The 20455-nt window shown below is 39.6% G+C and overlaps 1 protein-coding gene across 1 annotated transcript in view; it reads left to right on the top strand.

The window, feature by feature from the left end:
- The first annotated feature begins 6000 nt into the window (after nucleotides 1–6000).
- Nucleotides 6001–20455, top strand: part of LOC149196598 (uncharacterized) — a 152182-nt gene continuing 137727 nt past the window's right edge. The window contains exon 1 of the mRNA XM_089408364.1: nucleotides 6001–6395. Within this exon, the coding sequence (XP_089264490.1) occupies nucleotides 6001–6395 (395 nt within the window). The remainder of the gene's footprint in view (nucleotides 6396–20455) is intronic.

Here is a 20455-nt window from a genome sequence, read left to right as displayed (position 1 = left end):
TTGGTTTAACCATCACTTTGGATTTTTAGCTAACTTTATTTCTATTTTGTGATGCATCTTTGCTCGTGTGTTCCCTTCCAAGCCGCTTGCTATCACAAGTTTCTAAGGGGCACACTCACCGCACTCTTTGTGTATTAGAACCATTCATGCAACTTCCTTGTCTTATCGCAGCTATCATGCCCTTGCTACCAACAAGGACATCTTACTTGCCTCTGTGTGAAACCGTAGTCAAGGCGATACCATACAACCCACTACTCGGACTCCTACACCAAACGATTTGAGGTCTAATTGGGAGTTCTTACCAAGGAGATCCCCTGACATGTTGGTGAGTCCAGTACCGTCAACATGTGCTCTACATCCTATCCCTCTTGGCTATATTTTTTCAGTCATGGAACAAAATTCTCTCGAAAGAATGGAATGCCTCTTCCTCCTAGTGGCCCGATTATAACACAGCTCGATAGCCTACTAGTGGTTAAGTTTGACTACATCAACTCTTAACTACAGTTATAATATAGGCTCTTATAGAGACTTTTACATCATAATCACATAGGTAGCCCCTTTTTCCATGAATAATGGGGGTTGGTGTGGCATCCTCCCGAATTATAGGTGAGAAAATAGGAAGTTCAAGTTCTGAATGGCATAACTTTTCATACGAACTCCGCTTAACACACGTCTCATGTTGTTGGAAATATCTGTGTGTAGAATAGCCTAATAATATGAAACACCAAAGAAATAAATTTTTACCACCAAAAAATGTTGTTTGATTCCTCAAAATGCTCCCGAAAGGGTTCAAACCTCGTTTCACCAAACTGGGTCCCGTTGGTAAAAATGGTGGACCCGTGAGTTGATTCCTCCACTTTTTCCACTTAGAATACATTAATATGACAAACAATATAATGATCCAATATGGATCACATATAATTTAACTGGACCAATAACGAGGAAGCTCTTTCTCCCTCTTTTCATGTTTCTCATCAATAAATAAATAAATAAAGAAACAACAACAATAGGGTCGTACTTAGTGTTGACGGCTCTGAGTTGTGCGCGCATTGATTAGGGAAAGAAACGCAGCGGGTTGAATCGCCGCCATGGACGCTCCAGGGGGCGGAGAGGCCTCTCCCCCCCCTCCATTATCTGTTGAAATCGCATTCAAAAAGCTTCTGACCCAGAAAGGGAAAAAACGGCCAAACCCTTAAGTCCCAACGTTTATCAAAAAGCTTGAAGAAATACCAAAGATCGCGCTGCTTGAAGAACAACCAATCAAAATAGCTCTTGCACTGGCGAACAGAGGATTGGTCAGGCAATTTATGGGTCACTGTCCATCAACAAAATCGACAGATGAATGGGTTCAACGAAATTGGAGGCCTCTGTTGAAGAACAGCGTGATCTGCTATGCTGTCGGCCGAGGATTTTTCATCTTCGAATTCACTACCAAGGAAGACCGTGATCTGGTGTTCAGAAACGGTCTGTATTTCATGGGAAACCAAGGCCTTTTCCTGAACAAATGGACCCCTGATTTCAACCCTTCAGTCGATGTTCCAAAGGAGGTCCCTGTTTGGGTCCGACTCCCCAACCTGTCGATCCACTGCTGGAGCTACCAATCTCTTCAAAAGATTGGAAACGGTCTGGGTCGATTCATTGACAAATCTGATAATAAAGGCCACTACACCTGCGCAAGAATCTGCGTGGAAGTTGACTTGGAAGCTGGTCTACCGGAAGCCATTAAACTCACAGTGGGAGATTGGCAACACTACCAGAAACTGGACTACGAGCAACTGCCCTTCAAGTGCAGAATCTGTCATGAGCATGGTCACTTCCAACAAAACTGCCCTAAAGCCCCACCATGGGACAAGGCGGAAGAAGAAGGATGGAAAGAGATAAAAAAGGGCAAAGTAATCTCAAAAGCCACTGAACAGAAAAAATCTGGGACAATTGGGAACCCCCAGGCCAATTCTCAAAATAAACCAATCACAAAAGAAGGCCTCCCTTCAGCTGAAAAGGTGAATGTAACAGAGAATCAGGAAGAAACTGAAGACCAATCGAATAAAATGAAAGAAACTGAAGAAAACTCTCCGGATCCCCCAGTAGATGTTGAACAAAGGGGAACCGAAGGGAATGAGGAGCACATCAGCCCAGCCTTTGATTCAGGGGAAGAGTCGGAAGAGAGAGACACCGAATCAGATGGATCACAAATCACTCCTATCAAATCAACTAGGGGACGGAAATCCAAGAAGAAACAGAGAGAGGAGAAAACATATCTGGATGTCCTTCAAGGCTCCCAGAAAACTCTAAAAGGAATGATGAACACCAGATCCGGGCGCAAGCAGAGCAGGGCTCCAAAAGGAGCCACCACCTCCCAAGGCAGTAAATAATGAAATACGTCTCCTAGAACTGCAGAGGGTTAGGCAGCAGACTGAAAGAAGAAGCCCTGAAAGACATTGTTAGGATTCATTCGCCTGAAATCCTTCTCATCCAGGAGACAAAGATGGAGGATATTATGCTCCTCCAAACTAGTAAGACATACTGGCACAAAGGTCCCAGAAGAGCTGTCAGTGCAAGGGGAGCCTCTGGTGGGCTTGCCTCCTTCTGGGACAGCTCAAAATATGAACTGATTCAAGAAGAAATATGCTCTCACTGGATCTTCATCCAGCTCCTTCACAAAGAGTCCGGGCAACAAGTAAGTATGTTTAATATTTATGCTCCGGTCCTTCCAATTGAGAAAAAATATTGTTGGGACTCGCTTCAGTCCTTTCTTTTACTGCACAAGCCAGGAAATATCATTATTGCAGGTGATTTGAATGTCACTCTTACCATTGATGAGAAAAAGGGGGGCTCCCCAGTAAGGGATCCAGCTAGAGAATGGGTGGAAGACGTAATGTTAGACTGGGACCTTGAGGATATCAAGCCTTCTGGCGGAAAATTTACCTGGACCAATAAAAGACTAGGGCCCAACCACATAGCTGCTCGTCTGGACAGATTCCTTGTCCAATCCTCTTTCCTCTCATGTGGCCTAACTGCCTCGTCTAAGATTCTCCCAAATTGCACATCTTACCATAAACCCATCAGTCTCAAGCTATCCCTTGATGGAAACCTTGGCCCAATACCTTTTAGATTCAATCCCTTGTGGACTCAGCAAGATGGTTTCGAGGACGTGGTTTCTGAATCTTGGAATCGACAGATCCTGGGATCTCCTTTCTATGTGTGGGAAGAAAAATTGAGGGGCCTTAAAAGAAAACTCAAGGAGTGGGCTAAAAACCTGAAAACACCCACTGCCAAGAGAAAAGAATTCTTAGAAAACCTTGCTGCCCATCAATCTGCAATGGAGAAATTTGTTATATCTCAAAATCTGATTCAAAGAGAAGTTGAGCTGCAAAAAACTCTCCATAGAGAAAGTAGGGAAGAAGAGGAGTACTGGAGACAAAAATCCAGAAATTTATGGCTATAGGCTGGCGACAAGAATACCAGTTTCTTCCACAAGCAAGCCGAAGCTCGCAAGCAATTTAAATCTATATCAGAAATTCGATCCCAAGACACAGTGGTCAAAGATTTTGAAGGCATCAAAAGTGTTGCTTACACATTCTTCAAAGAGCTTTATACGGCTCCTGAAAATCCTCCTTTAGACCTCCAAGCCTACCCCTTTGACCGAATCCCTCATTGTGTTCATGAATCTGCCAATGCTATGCTGACGGCTCCGATCAGCATGGATGAGCTCAAGAACGCTTTGGAGGGCATGGAGCCAGATAAAGCTCCCGGGCCTGATGGGTTCAATGCCAGATTTTTTCAATCTTGCTGGTCTACTATCAATAAAGATCTTTTGAGAATGATCAGGAAATCTCAAGCCTGTTCCAAGATCGGAGGCAGCACCAACTCGGCCTTTTTGGCCCTGATCCCGAAAGAGAAAGGAGCTACGGATTTTGGCAGATTTCGACCCATTTCACTATGTAACACCAGCTACAAACTGATCACCAAAACAATAGCCAACCGTCTCAAGAATGTTTTGCCAGATATCATTCCAGAAAATCAAGGAGGTTTCATCAAGGGGAGAAAGATTTTGGACAATATTGTGCTGGTGCAAGAAGCAGTTCATTCAAGTTGCCAGTGAAAAGAAAAAGGCATGGTGATAAAGCTTGATCTAGCAAATGCTTTTGACAGGGTGAAACATGATTTCCTCTATGTTGTTATGAGGAAATTGGGCTTCTCTTCCTCCTTCATAAACTGGGTGAAAGCCTGCATTGGCTCTCCATGGATTGCGCCGCTGTTCAATGGCCGCTCAACAAAGTTCTTCAACGCATCAAGGGGATTAAGACAAGGTTGCCCGCTGTTCCCTCTCCTCTACGTTATTCAAGCCTTAGTGCTTAGTTTCCAACTTGATAGCTGTCAACAAATCCAAACTCTGTCAGGACTCAGAATGGCTCCCAATGTTAAAGACATTAACCATGCCCAATTTGCCGATGATACTCTGTTGCTTGGAGGAGCGAGCATAAACTCTACCAGATCCTTTAAGAAGGAGTTGGACACTTACAAGGAGGTCTTGGGCAGCAAGATAAACTACCGCAAAAGCACTATCTATGGATGGAACTGTTCGGTCAAGGAACTGGCTGATATTGCCAGGCTCTTAGAGATGAAAGGAATTCAGACCTGGGAGTTTCTAAAATACCTGGGGATACCAATCTTCAAATCCATTCCTAAAGTTGCTCATTGGATGCCCATGCTTGACAAACTAAAATTAAGAATTCAAGCTTGGGGAGCCACTTGGCTGAACAATGCGGGGAAGGTTGTCCTGATGAAATCCATTCTCACAAGCATGCCCCTTTATCAACACTCCATTATGCTGGCTCCCAAAACCTTCATCAGTAAAATGGACTATCTGCTGAGAATATTTCTATGGGAAGGGGGGGGAAATAATGAAAAAAGACTCCATTTAGTTAAATGGGACACTATTAAAAAACCAATGCTGGAAGGAGGTCTTCAATTAAGAGATCTAGGTGCCCAGAATCTCTCTCTGGACACCAAAATTCTTTGGAATATTGTTGCTGGAAAGGTGAGCTGGAGTAAGAGAGTGTTGTGGAAGAAATACTTCAAAGGACAGCGGCTGAGGTGTTTGGACCAGCCTCCAAAAATCAGCAAAGGTTCTCTGATTTTCAAACTTTGTCTTACTGTTATGGAACATTTCAGTCACAAACTTTACTGGATACTGGGTAATGGGGAAAAAATCAAAATTTGGGAAGATCCAATCCTAGGTGAACAGCCTCTGAATCAGGTTGAAGGACTGACAAACATTAAAAACTGGCTATAATCCAATAACCTGAACACCCTGTGGGACATTTCAAATTGGACAAATGACAATGGACGACGGTGGGATAGTTGGTACTTGGGAGAGATCCCCCAAAGGCTGCAGACTGAAGCTTCACTTCTTATAGACAATCTTCAAGGAAATCTCCAATCAAAGCAACAGTTAAAGACAAAAGAGGGTGGGGCTCCACCTCAAGCAGCTACACAGTTTCAGAAGGATACAAAAGCATAACAGCTACTACTAATGTTCCCCCTGATCCTACTCAATGGAGATTTATTTGGGCCTTTCCTTCGCTCCCCAAAATTGACTTTTTCTGTTGGACGTTAGCCCATAACATCATTCTCACCAGAGATAATCTGAGAAAACGCGGAATCGAAGGGCCATCCAGATGCCCTTTGTGGTTGTCACAGGAAGAGTCGGTTAACCACCTGATGTTACTATGCCCCTTTGCCCGAGAGGTCTGGAGGGGGGTCCTGAGATCAGGAGATGTGGAGCTTCCTAGTAACACTCCTGCCCTGCTTCACAATTGGATCAAATTGTCCCCGTTCAATCTTATAAAAAAATGCCTCCTCAAAACAGCCTGGATTTGGATTCCAAAATTTACCTGCTGGAAACTGTGGTTGGAGAGGAACAATAGGCTGTTTAGGGATGAAAAATGCAACTCTAGCAAAATCATCATAAAAATCCAAGCTTTACTGGGAGAGACAATGGACACCAAACATGGTTTAAAGAACGAAGCAAATCTGGACAATACGGAAGAGATTTGGTTCAAAGAACTTGTTCCAAACTACGATCCCAAAATCATACCTCCAACTATCCATCAAGCTAACTGGGAAATTCCCCTGGAAGAACATGAGTTTATCAAATGGCGGTCTGCTTTGGGGGAACACTGTCTTTTCTTCGACGGGGCCTCTAAAGGCAACCCCGGAGCTGCAGGTGGGGATGGGGTTATTCTGAACCCGGATGGTTCAACTGAAATTCGGTTCCACTGGGGGCTGGGCATCGAATCCAATAACAGAGCAGAAGCTCTGGCTCTATGGCAAGGACTCAAGCTGGCTATCCAAAGGAATCTGCTGACTTTGTCGGTCTTTGGAGACTCCAGGTTGATTATAAAAGCTTTGAACCTCAACTCAACTCCTTCGCAGATTCAATTAGCCTCCATATTCAAGAAAATCAAGTTAAAGCTGCTCCAATTCCCGAAAATATCCTTCTTTCACATTCTGAGACATCTGAACAGTCAAGCCGACCTGGAAGCCAACCTGGGCTCTACCCGTTGCAGAATATCACTACTAGTTAACTCAAAAGAATCGACTTGCATTATCCCTTAACTGCCGAATGGAAAGGATTTTGCCTCCAAAAAAGCGTGCTTAAGGAACCAATTAAATCTGCAGGGGCGGGATACGAACGAGGAGAGATTTCTATCCCTGAGAAAGGCTTTAAAATCAGATTCATAAACATTGCCACCCATCTGGACGCTTGGGCTCAAAGACTGGTATCTAGAAGTGGAAAATTGACCGCAATCAACAAGAGTCGAGCTGATGATTGGGTTCCAAGTCTCACCAGACTGTCAAGCCATCAGATGGGCGAACACAAGTTGGACTCCGGGCAGAGGAACAGAAGCGTCATCGGTTGGGCAATGGAAATTCTAGGACTGAGTCACCCTCTTATCCCAATCCAGCATAGTAAAAACACACAGGATTTCAGATCTGATGAAGCACTAAATATGTGGATCGAATTACCGATGTGATGTAAATTCAGTACGCGGCAGCTGTTTTTCCGCTTAATAAAATCCATACCCGTTAAAGTCTAAACAATAAGGTCGTTGCTCTAATTTCTTCGAATCTTAAAACCTTGAAGTCGATTTCTAGACTCAAGCCTTGTCCAAAGCTTCTCTATGCAATTTTTTGGTCCTACAAATAACAATACTATGTTTTTCGACATTTCATCAACTTTTCTTGAGAGAGATCATACTACTTTAACATTTGGCAGCAGTGCTTCTCCATGCAAGTTTTTGCTCCTCCAAATAAGAGTTGCTTCTTTATGCTAGTTTTTTCACAGTGCTACCCTTTTACTATTGCACAAAAAAATATTCAGAGCGATCAAACTAGCACTTTAACAATTGGAAACATCATATATAGATCCAAAATCTCCTCAAGAAAGTGTAGTAGGAAGTGTAATAGCTCTTCAAAAGGAAAATTCAGCAAATCATCCTTAAAGTGCCTCAACAATGCCAATCCCACTCTGAAAATAATCTTCCACATGCACTCGTACAATAAAACATCCCATATCTTAACAATGAAGGGAAAAGGAAAATATGCATAAAACAAATTCATAAACCATCTACTTACATACATGCAAGGTGTGATCATCTGCTCCTCCAAATGTATACCCAATTCAAGAAGTTTCTCATTCACCACCATTTCAAACTTATTTAGGTAATCCTATAATAGAGGAAAGCCTTCCAAATACAAACCACATATTGGCATATTCATAGTTCCTTTGAGCAATTCCACCATAACCCAAAAGGCTTATTCCTTAATCTTCATGTGAAGTAGAATCATGCTAGCTATGAAATTCATCCCCTATTTATACCCCACATCTCTGTCATACGCAATATACACCTTTAACAAATTATGGAGAGATCTTAGTCCAAGCCTATCTATCATTTGAAATAATTGTTGTGATGTAAAAGTGTGGTGTATGTCTTTCATGTTGATGTTTTCTAATGAATAAGGCATTTCAGTAGATAGGAGGAGTTGGTAAATTCTAGGGTTGGCCAGTAGAAGTTTTCGGCCACCTGAAATGAGTTACCAAATCTTACCTCGAAACTCATTTGGATACCCATATTTGATACTACTCTTAATTTGGAGCATTGTGATGTCCATTGGTCCAACACAAAACTTCATATCTTATTGAATCAAGTAGCAACAACCAAAACTAATAATCATTTTCAGCAACAATTCACATTATATTGAGGAATATATAACCCATTGTCCTTTCTAAAAATATAGTTATGTTAAGCTGAAAAAGGCCTTAACATAAAATTAGGATAATGTTAAAAAAAAGAACAATTGCTAGTAGTGTATTTATAGATAATGTCATCTTACACATCTAAAAGTAGCATAATTTGGTAAAGTTAACCCAGCTCGAGATGCAAAATCTCAAGCTAAGCAGATATACAATGCAATCTGGTGAATATTTTAAAAATAGAAAAGCATCCTACAAAATTAGCTAAGAATGTAAAATATCAAAATAATACTTATCAACAACACTTTTTAGTATCTTCTTTTCACCTTCTGGTGTGGTAGTTTAAGCATATATTTGTGTGAAAATGCCATGTTGTAATATTGTGTTAGCTTTGAAGGCAAGTTAAATGAGGAAAACTTTACCAATTACTCCTTTTTCCAAGAATTAAATAAATTGGAATCATCAGGGCACAGCATGGGTGGATCATATTTTAGGATGAATGGGAATTTTTCACCCAAAACTAGTAATGATTTATTTAAAGTGAAATTGAAGAGGCAAGGGAGGAGGAGAACCACTAAGTATTCTAAAATTAGAATACTCAAAAATGTAATAGGCGATATGATCCACGGATAAAGAACTATAGAATTGTTTAGTGATTCCAGTCTTTGTAAAATGGAATTGTTCTTTGTATAAGTTTTCTTTCATGGTGTTCACTTTGATATGTTGTTTTTTTAGTCTTGTAGAGGGACAAATTCATTTTAAAATATCTCAAGCATATTTCATTTGTTTGACTTTTTAATGTGTAAATATTTGAATTATTGTTAGATTTAAACAAGCTCTTTAACAATTCTTATAGGATCATTGGGTGAAGAAGGGGAATTCATAAACAAGTGAAAGAGGATGCAACAAAGTATTGAGTTGAACCAATGAAGGAAAGGAAAAAAATACGAGAATATTTGAATAGTGCATATTATTTTCCCTTGGAGCAACACAACAATGTTGTGGCAAAGACATAGACACCAATGAGTGGTTGAAAGTCTTAAAAAGGGTATTCATATGAATCTATATGCATTGAAAGTAATAGAATGAAAATCCACATAGTTCAAATAATGTTAAACATGTCATTCTACGTCTTTTGTATAGCTATCTGATTTCATTCACGTAATTCATATGGATCAGCTTTGTTGCTAATGGTCTCCATCAATATCTCAAGTTATGAATGAGATAGGAAGTAGCATAACTTGTGTGAGCTGCTCATAGATAGGCATTATAGTTGAATGCTTGTGCCAATGACATAATTTGTATACTGATACACCACTTCACATGGTCTATAATCCATGAATACATAATCACTAGTCTTTCTTGAATTTCCATATAGTGTAAGATATTCACCCTTAACAACCATTGAGCTAGTTGTAAATTCATTGTCTTCATCATTAATTAACGATGTATTGAGATTTTTCTTCCCTCCTATGCATTGTGCCAACCAATAGCTAGTGCCTCATTCATTTTCTTTTGGGGAAACAATTGCATATATGTGTTCTGCAAAAAATGCAATGTTGGTCAAATGCAAATTTCTAGGAACTTGATATAACAAAGTTAAACAAAAACATGAATGGAACCAATATACAATGTGAGATATGTGTACATGTATGTATAAGATCATAGATATGGTCATAGTTTGTTGAAATGATTTATTCTTCCTCCTCTAGTAGGGTTGTTTCAAAAAAAACATGAGGGTCTATTGCAAGTGATACATGATCTGATACATCGACCCATTTCATTGATTCACAATCATCCCATTCATCACTACTACATGCTCCACAAAAGCAAGCCAATTTTCCTATCCATAATTTGATTATATGGTTGTTGAGATGTGAACTAAATGAAATGCATAAGTTCCTTGTATTTTGTTGCAATGACATGAAAGTGACCAATATGCAATGACCACTTCCAAAGAATTTCTTCACACATGACCTATTCCTGTTGATGTTTGCTACTCCCATCTAACACTATTGTAGAGCGCCATTGGACCATATATTTTGAATCTTTGATATGAGTATTTCTTCTAAAATTCATCTACTCCCTATGTAGTGTAGTTTTGATGCATTCCCCAACCCCATTATTCTCACCTTTCCAATGCCTGCTCTTAGAGTAGTTCCAAATATCGGGTGAATGTCATGTTTTGTGCAATATACTCAACCACTAGAATACACAAGAATTTTTTAATTAGATTTCACAACAATTTGACCAAATCTAATGTTGATCAATCTATATATTTCTATCCTTCAAGTGATGATACAACATTTGAAATAAATGTTTCACATATTGTAGGTCAAGGAACCTATCATAACTTATGTAGAATTTTGTCTCTTTCACTATTATCCTCTTGTTATTGTTGCTATTTATACCATTATTTTATGTGATATGTACCATTATTCTAAGTTGATCTGAATGATAACATTGGCTTTGGATCTCATAATGTGGTTGAAGGGTGTAGTTCTCAACAAAATCCATAATTTATAATATAGTTCCAAAGGGGAATGTGTTCATGCATATTCTAAATTGTTCATGTTTCCATCGTATTATATGCACAAGGTGAACATCTGCTTTGGTTTAAACAAAAAATGCTTTGATGAAATCACATACTCATACCTGATGACACAAAAATAAGGTCATAAGGAAAAATATGTATGTTGAATTTAAAGGTGCAATAAGAAAAAATGCTACCTTAACTTAGCTAGGACTTAACCAATGTAATATTTGTTATTTTTCCCCATAGCTAGGTGATAGGTAACATATTTGAAGATATAAATATCTACTACCATCCTCCTAAATTCACGCTCCTCACTTTCATGAATGTATTGGCTCAATAATTCAAATCCACTGCACTTGGAGCATGCATGGGATCTAAACAAGATGTGCATAATGTGTTTGTATATTAGGTCTTGGACACATCATGTTATGAATAAATTCTCTCAATGAATTGGTGTTATTGTGGATGAGCAATCCCACATAATTTTAGGATGTAGAACATGAAATATGTGTGCATATGTGTCATAAAAATAATCAAATTCTACAAGATAAAAATGTGTTACAATATTTGCATATTTTAACATGCGAAGGTTTTCATTTCTCATAATATCTTTGGCACATGTTCAATTCCACATGATTTTTATTGAATCTCTCAAATAATTCTATTTGTATCATGTCAATGAAGTGCTTAATGTGGGTTGAAATCATTTACAGCCTTATCTTAACATTAGCACATATTTTTTATTCGATTAAAGCCTAATATTTTCATGCCAAAAAAAATGTACTAGTTCCTTAACAACATAAAATAACTTCATGTTTGAACAAGGCAACCTACCAATGAAGGCCCAACAGTTTGTTTGACTTGGCTTGTCAATTTTTTCTCTTACAATAGGATATTTTTGAAGAGTTTTTTTATTTACTTTAAATCTATGAGACATGCATGACATCAAATGATGTTTCCTTGTGGACTTGTTTACAACATATTTTGATATTATGTGATGAGCCACGTTAAGATATTTTGAGCGAGTCTTTACAATCATATTGAAAGCATCTTGATATTTTCTAACAACAAGGTTATTGGAGTTTTTAATTATAACTATACCTATGCCTGAAATTATCCTAACAACAACTAAACATTGTGATTTAAATAAAGCCAAAAATAATTGACATTTAGCTGCATAAATTTTTTTATTTAAAAAATTCTTTCAAAATTTTATTACACTACCAATAAATAGTCCATTCGTGTAACTTACCTTCAATTCTTTCTAGATAAATTCCTCCCACATGAATACATCTAGGAGTTATTTGTCATGCACTTGAGAGTTAGGGAGAGACAGAGAAAGAGATGGAGAGAGGGAAGGCTTAGGGAAGCACAAAGGGAGAGGGATATGGGGGGAGACATATGGGGAGGAGAGAAACAATAGAGAGAGAGAGAGAGAGAAATATGGAAAGGGGGAGAGAGATAGAAATAGGGAGAGTGAGAGAGATGGATGGAGAAAAGAAGAGAGATATAAGAGAATAGGGAAAGAGAGAAATATGAGGGGAGACAGAGAGAAAGAAACACTAGGGGGGGAGAGAGGAGGGAAACATAGGAATAGTAAGAGAGAGAAATGGATAGGGAAAGATAGAGGGGGAGTGGGATGATAGGTGGAGAAAGAGGGGTAAGCTAGGGAGAGAGAGAAGATGGGAGATAGTGAAGGGGAGAGAGAGCCCATTACAGGAGGGATACATAAGGATAAAGAAACGAAGGGATAAGGAGATGGAAAAGGATGAAAAGGGGGGTTAGATTGAGGGAGAGAGTGTGTAGGATTAATGAAGGAGAAATATAGGGATATAAGATGGATACTTAAGGATAGAGAGAGAAAGGGATATGGAGAGAGAAAAGTTTGAATAGGGGGATGGGAGGGATGCAGAGTGAGAGGGGGGCGGGATGGAGAGATAGAGAGAGAGAGAGAAATAAAGATAAGAACTAAATCATTGTTTTTCATATAATATGCTAAATGCCTTGAACTTTTTAAAGACATGTCTCTTATTATTCAAGAAATATAGCCAATTATACGTGGAGAAGACATCAATGAAAATTCAAGGCATTGTTTGCACCAATGAGTCTAATTATGTCTTTTCTTTACAAGCATTCCCTATTTCAAAATCATCTTGATAATTCTTACCAAGTCTTGATAGTGTTAGATGTCCCACCAACAACCAGGGGGTATTCCCGGTGTGAAGTCCAAATTAGGCCTCACACCATTTGGGATAGGAGCCCCATCCAATATGTGGGCTCGACTACCACCATGAATATTTCGCCTTTGGCTGTCAAATGTGATGGTGTTAGAGCGATGGAAAGAAAGAAATTCCTAGAAAGTAGGAATGAGGTAAACCCATGATTAACGGCTTGCAAAATAAGATACAAGAATACAACAACAAAGTAACAAGAAGAAGCATGACACAAGAAGGGTTAGTAAGATAAAACCATCTCAGGCATACATGAACAAGATCATGCTAGAAGTTAATTGCAAAACATTAACAATAATTTACCGACATTGCATGGAATTAGAAGCACAAATTTGAAAGCAATCACACATGCAACAACTACAAACTAGTCCATAACATATTGCATGTATGAAATCACACTCACAAATATAGTGAAAATACCACAGAACCAATAAAATCACTATGATTAAGCATGGGAATAAATGTTGCAAATGAAGTACTTATTATCCATGCTGCTACAAATACAAGGACACGTCTTGCAAACCATTAAATCCCAGTAGTGGAACATCACCTATTCATACCATCGGGAAAAGAAAAATCCTAGTCTCACACTATTAGCTACCAAGAGTTGAGTGGCTATAACTCCTCAAGTAAAAATCAACTATCTAATCCTATCCCCAACACAAGTGTTAAAAGTCCCTTCAAATGAGGCATGACAGTGTACTTATAGAGTTGAGGTGGTCATTCACCTACTGTCACCTTCGACCTACCCTCATGACTCTTGAACTTCCTCGTGGTTCTCTCAAGCCTAATGACTATTACATGCTCAAATCAGTCTCACAATAGTTGATAGCATCATGATGAGAAATGTTTACCTTATGATAGCAAAGAAGTCATGAGGAGAGAACTTAGGGTTCTTGGAAACACTAGAATCCTTGTTGCCAATATTGATACAATGATATGGAGACTTGCATAGGCTAATGAATTAGATGTTAAATATCTATTTTCTTGCTACTACCCCTCCTCTACATCCAACCAACTTTGTTGTCATGCCTTAGAGCTTTCTAAAAGGTTTTGAAAGCTTGTAAGGAGTGTAGGTTTTAACCCTATACAGAAATTACCTATATACAAATTCTAAAAAACAAAAAATAAACAATGGAAAGAACATAAAACATAAAACAAATATACACATATATTTTCCCTGGATCCCAAAACCAGGACTACCAGATTGATTTTTCATTATATTCCTTTAAATGTTACAATATATATATATATATATATATAGATATATATACATGTCAAAGCATTCATAAACCACAATCCATTAACCATGGATTAGAACATAATCGTAGTTCCCTTGATCGGATCTACAAAATACCATGGGCAGAAAACCATCATGCCCAAAACCATGTACAAAACCCATGTACAAAACCATAGGTAGGTCTGCCCACTTAATATAGGGTTCGAAAAAAAATTCCCAGGGTGGTGCTCCATACACCATGCAAGGGGGCTACCGCACCCCTATGACCCCCATGTTGTGCCCGGCACAACGAACAAGGTGAGTTAATGCCCCCCTGCACATGTGACTATTCATGGAAAGAATATAACACACAACCAACATTCTCCCACTTTTTGTATTCTTTTCCACACAAGGGGTCACAGGAGAGCTTAGTCATTGGTCTAGGCCTGCAACACCCATTGTTTCTCTACAACAAGAAAACTTCTCAGTGCCCACAAACTTTGTTAATGCATCTGCAACATTCTTCAAAGTGTCCACCTTTACCAGCAACACCTTTTTATCCTCAACCATATCCCTCACAACATAATACTGAACATCAATGTGTTTTTTCTTTGAATGATAATCAGGGTTCTTTTCCAATAAATTGCACCTTGGCTGTCACAGTCTATCCTTGTAGCTTGTTGTATTAACCCCATACTTAAACGCAATATTTGCAACCAAATTACTTCCTTACTTGCATGAGTGGCTGCCATATATTTTGCCTCTGTAGTTGAAAGTGACACTACAGAATGTCTCTTGCCCATCCAACTGACTACACCTCCAAATAGGTTAAACACATACCCACTTGTAGATATTCTTCGATCTAGATCTCTAGCCCAGTCTGCATCAACAAAGCCATGGATGTCCAAAACTATTTCTAATCCTAATCTTCCTTAGTAACACAAACCATAATCACTAGTGCCATGCAAATACTTGAAAACAAACTTCACTATTGTCTAATGCTCCTTCCCTGGTTTTGACATAAACCTTCTCAATACTCCCATTGCATGTCTAATATATGGTCTAGTGCATACCATTTCATACATCAGGCTACTGAATACACTTATTTATGGAACACGGAACATGTCCTCTTCCTCTTCTTGTGTCTTAGGACATTGTTCAGTAGATAGCTTTACACCTACATGATTAGGAACCTTCACCGGTTTACTATCCTGCATATTAAACCTCTGCAGTATTTTCTTGACATACTTCCTCTAGTTTAACAAGAGCTTCCTATTTACCTAATCTCGTTTAATTTCCATGCCCAAAATATAGTTTTCAGCACCAAGATCCTTCATGTTAAATTTGGAGGACAATTGGGTCTTCAAATCCTAGATAATTTCTTTGTTATTTCCAATCAACAACATGTCATCCACATACAAGATCAAATAAATAACACAGTCACCAATTAATTTAAAATACACATAGTGATCTGCATGGATCTGATTTGCTTTTAGTGAAGCCAAGTCCCCATATATTTATCAAATTTCTGATACCACATCCTTGGTGACTGTTTTAACCCATACAGAGACTTTTTTAACCTACATACCAGTTTTTTCTTACCCTTCACTGTAAATCCTGTGAAGAAATGTTGTCTTCACATCCATTTGTTCTACACTAAAATCGAATGCAGCAGCAACAGATAAAAGTAATTTAATAGAAGCTGCCTTGGGAACAGGAGAAAAAATATCACCAAAATCAATTCTCGACACCTGGGAATAACCTTCTTCTACCAACTTAGCTGTATTTCTTCACCTTACCTTCTGCATTCATCTTCTTCTCGAACACCCATTTTCCTCTAATGGGTTTCCTTACATCCCTCAACTCCACCAGATCCCAAATCTCATTTTTGTCCAAAGATGTCATTTCATTAACCATGGCCTCTTTCCAGAGTTTACCATCCTCTGAATCTACTTCCTCCTTGACATCTTTGAGATCATCATCTGTAATAGATAAAGAAAAATTTGAACAGAAATTATATGGACTATACCTTTATTGTTGCCTTCTTTCTCGAACTGATCTTCTCGCAGCTAGATTTTGTGGCTCTTCATCTTCTGATTCTCGTTCTGTTCTAGAGTCTTATTCTTCCTCTTTTAGCTCAAACTTTATCTTCTCAGGTTCCTTTGGTAGGACTTCATGTTTAATAGTATCTTTCACCTCTTTAAATACCACATCTCAGTTGTACACAAACTTCCTTATTTTTGGATTCCAACTCTTATAACATTTTAAACCATCCTCATACCCAATAAATATGCACCTTTCATATTTAATATCCAACTTGGTTCTTTTCTCCTTTGGAACATGCACATATGCATCATAGCCAAATACCCTCAGATGTGAAAGAGAGGGTTTCTTACCAATCCATACCTCATGTGGAGTCTTATCCTCCAACGTTGATGAAGGTGATCTATTAAACAGGTAACATGTAGTCTTCACCGCCTCTGCCCAGAATTCTTGTCCTAATCCAGCACCAATGAGTATGCTTCTAACCTTTACCATCAATGTCCAGTTCATTATTTATGCAACTTTGTTTTTTTGAGGTGTGTATATAGTAGTCTTTTGTTGTGCTATACCACACTTCTTACAAAAATCTTCAAATTCCTTCTTGCATAACTCTCTGCCATTATTTATCGTTAGCACCTTTATCCTTTTCTCTATCCAGTTTTCCACCAAAGCCTTAAATTTTTTAAACATGTCAAAGACTTCAAATTTCTTCCTAAAGAAATATATCCATGTATTCCTTGAGAAGTCATCTATAAATGATACATAGTACACAGACTTACCCTGTGATGGAACCGACATAGGTCCTGTTGTAGCAGCTACAACCACCCTCCAAAAATTTGCCTTGGCTTCATTTTGGAGCCTCCCTACCAACCTTTCACAACAACATGTCTTGTCTTGTCAAGTACACAAGCTTCATTTATTTTCTTGCATAATGACAACCTGTCCATCAAAGCTTGTTACATCCCCCTCACAGGTTGTTTCATAGGACTTGGTCCAGCTACAGGCTTATTAGCTCCCTCAAGAAATTGTGCAGTTCTGGAGGGGAACCAGCCTTCCCTCCATAAATTGTACAATTTTGTCTGGTAGCCTGCTGGGCTCCAGAATTGCACAAATCTGCCTGTCACGGTTCACTGGAAAAATTGTGCAATTCCTCCCAGGAGGACTGCACAGCCTAGAAATTGCGCAATCATGGGAAAAAGTCAGCTACTCTACCCAGAAATTGCGCAATCCCTATAGGCAGCCAACCCAGATCCCTCCCAGAAATGCACATTTTTCCCTCCTATCTAAGCATATTGTTGCATGTGCATTTGAGTTGACCGGTTCCCTCCGGGACCAAGCAAAATTGATTTGCATTCATGGGCTTCTCCTCCCAGGGTGGCATGCAAAGGCATTCCTTGATTCAAAGATCCATTTTTAGCAGTTGGAGGTTACATGCAAGGATCATCTCAGAAACCTCCTGCCAAGTGTCGATTTTCCTAGATTTGTGGCACGAGCGTCACAACCTCGATCTTATCAAAACTCATCAACTGGACACTACAGAGCTCATTCCTCACATCGACCTTGCATCTCTAGCATCCCACATTGCATCTAGGAGTCGTCAACACATTCAGCTTAGTTGTCTTAGGGTAAGCCCATTTCACATGACTTGCATTGTGTTTCTGGTGCTTTTTGTGTTTCGCTTCGTATGAATGTTCTCTTCTTGATTTCGGTGAGCGCTTGTTTTCATTTGCATGCATAGTAGCTTGTATTAACACCGTTTCAATTTGTGTTTGCATCTCACTATTGTCGCATGCATGACATTGTTTTGCACGGAAGGTTGCCGTTGCAGCGACTCGCTTCACACACATGCCTGCTTTCCCGTTTTTAGAATATTGCACTTGCTAGTTACATGAATGATCATTCACTCTCATTGTCACATCTTATCATGCATTCAAACTTCTCATGTTTTCAGTCGCTCGTCGGCCGGACTGGGCTGCCTTGGCCCGGAACATGCCTTGCCCGGCTAGCATTGCACATTTCGGAAGCAAAGGCTCTGCGTTCCCTCCATAAATTACACAAGTCTAGCCAAGCACTGACCTCCAAGCTTGCATTGCACAATTCTTGGAGGTTGTGTCCCACTCACCCCAGAAATTGCGCAATGCAGTTTGCTGGTTGCATGTCACTGCTGACTGAAATTGTGCATTACACAATTTCAGTCCTCAGTAGGCCAGGTTGGACTGTGCATTACACAATTCCAGCAGTCAGTCAGCCTCCTCATAGCCCAGACTATGCCTTGCGTAGTTTTGGCAGTCAGTCTCCCGACCTCCCAACAGAAATTGTGCAACCTTCATGATTAATCACACAAACATGTTGCAAGTCAGTTCTCAAGTTTGTTTTGGCTTTCGACTGACAAATTGCTTGTCATAAGTTTTTCCATGTCTCCAAGTATCACAGGTGTTCATCTGCCTCTCAGCAACATAGGTATAATGGTTTCTAGGTGATCAGATTCGAAGACACTGTTCAGAGCACACTTCGGGATGTAGTCAATCAAGTGTCTATGAACTTGCCTACACAGAGGTGAAACAAAGTTGCAAGCTCAAGAAAATCCACTTGTGATAAAAGCAGCTTGGGAGACTTAGGCTATGAGGTGACGGCGCAACATAAAGATCGCGTGAAGATAGAGGATGGAATAGAGAAGGAGTTGCATATGCTGAAGTAGCAACTCAAGGGATAACATGATCTACATAAACGAGAGAATGAGTTGCAGCAGGAATAGGTACATCAGGGGGCACAACATGCGCTCATGGATGAAACTGCAACCGTACAAGTTATAAAACCATCCCAGCAATTGGCACGGAGCAGACATGGTGAGAAGTGTTGTTGATCACATGCAAGGGAATTTAACAATATGCATGTCATTATGCGCACTCATGCAATCCCACCCATTTAGCACACTCACCGAGGCAAACACAAGAAGCAATTCTGACTGGAGCTAAACATGCAGTTGACAGTTGATGCACATGACCACCAGGACATAGTGAATATCAGTACTGACACTATGCATCAGTGTGTTGCCGATTTGGCAGAGCCCAAGAAGACCTTGTGTCTGCTAGCAGATGAGTTGGATGGAGGAACCATACCAATTTACCCGGATGCAATGGAGGCAAGAGTTCTCTTCAGCAGGATGTCACCATGGAGCACATGCACACCATCACAGATGACCAAGCTTGGCATCATCTCACCACCTTCACCATCACAAGCATGTCAAAGAGTTGGTCTCACCACAACGGACCGAGTGTCAGTGATGTCTTGCATGGCTTGCTCAAGCCATTTTGTCTCACATGGGAACATGTGCATTGTAATGTAATGTCTTGTCAAGTGGAAGTTTAAGTGTCGATAGTTGGATGTAACAGTCATAGAGTAAATGAAGAGTCATGAGGGTAGATGAATTGTCACAAAGGAGAATGTCAAGGGTCACCCCACCCTTTCCTATAAATAGAACCTCATAACTCATTGTAAAGGCTTTTGTTTAGCCAAGCTTCCGATAGGACTATCTTAGGGAGAGCTTGGATAGTATTGTAATGAGCCTTGTCTTCTCCACCGCGCAGAGCTAGTATATCTCTTTGGAGGAGCAAGCGGTTGTTGTTGTAACGTTCTGTTGTCGAAACTAGTGGTTGGACATGGATGTATTGTATGATTGGAACTTACACTTCTTAATATAATAGAGCCAGCATGTTTCATGCATATGATGTATTGTATTTCAACTATATGTTTACTCTCAATGATATATGTATTTGTTTTCTTACGCATGCATGTATAGTTATTTATGTGTATGTATGTATGAATCTTTCTGAAACATGTTGCTGGTTTAACCATCACTTTGGATTGCTAGCTAACTTTCCTTTCATGTTGTGATGCATCTTTGCTCGTGTGTTCCCTTCTTAACTCCATGCTATCATAGGTTTCCAAGAGGCGCACTCATCTCAATCCCCCTATGTTAGAACCTCTCATGCACCTTCCTTGGCTGGTTGTAGTTGTCACACCGTTGCTACCAATAGAGACATCTTACTTGCATCTATGTGAAATCGTGGTCAAGGCATTACCGTACGACCCACTACTGGGACTCTTACACCAAACGGTCTGAAGTATATTTGGGACTTCTTACCAGGGAGATCCCCTTACATGTT

The sequence above is a fragment of the Pinus tabuliformis genome, chromosome 2_2, assembly GCF_031772625.1.
Source record: "Pinus tabuliformis cultivar Carrire ecotype Pingquan chromosome 2_2, CPIR1, whole genome shotgun sequence".
Classification (NCBI taxonomy): Eukaryota; Viridiplantae; Streptophyta; class Pinopsida; order Pinales; family Pinaceae; genus Pinus; species Pinus tabuliformis.
This window is presented reverse-complemented; position numbering and strand designations above follow the sequence as displayed.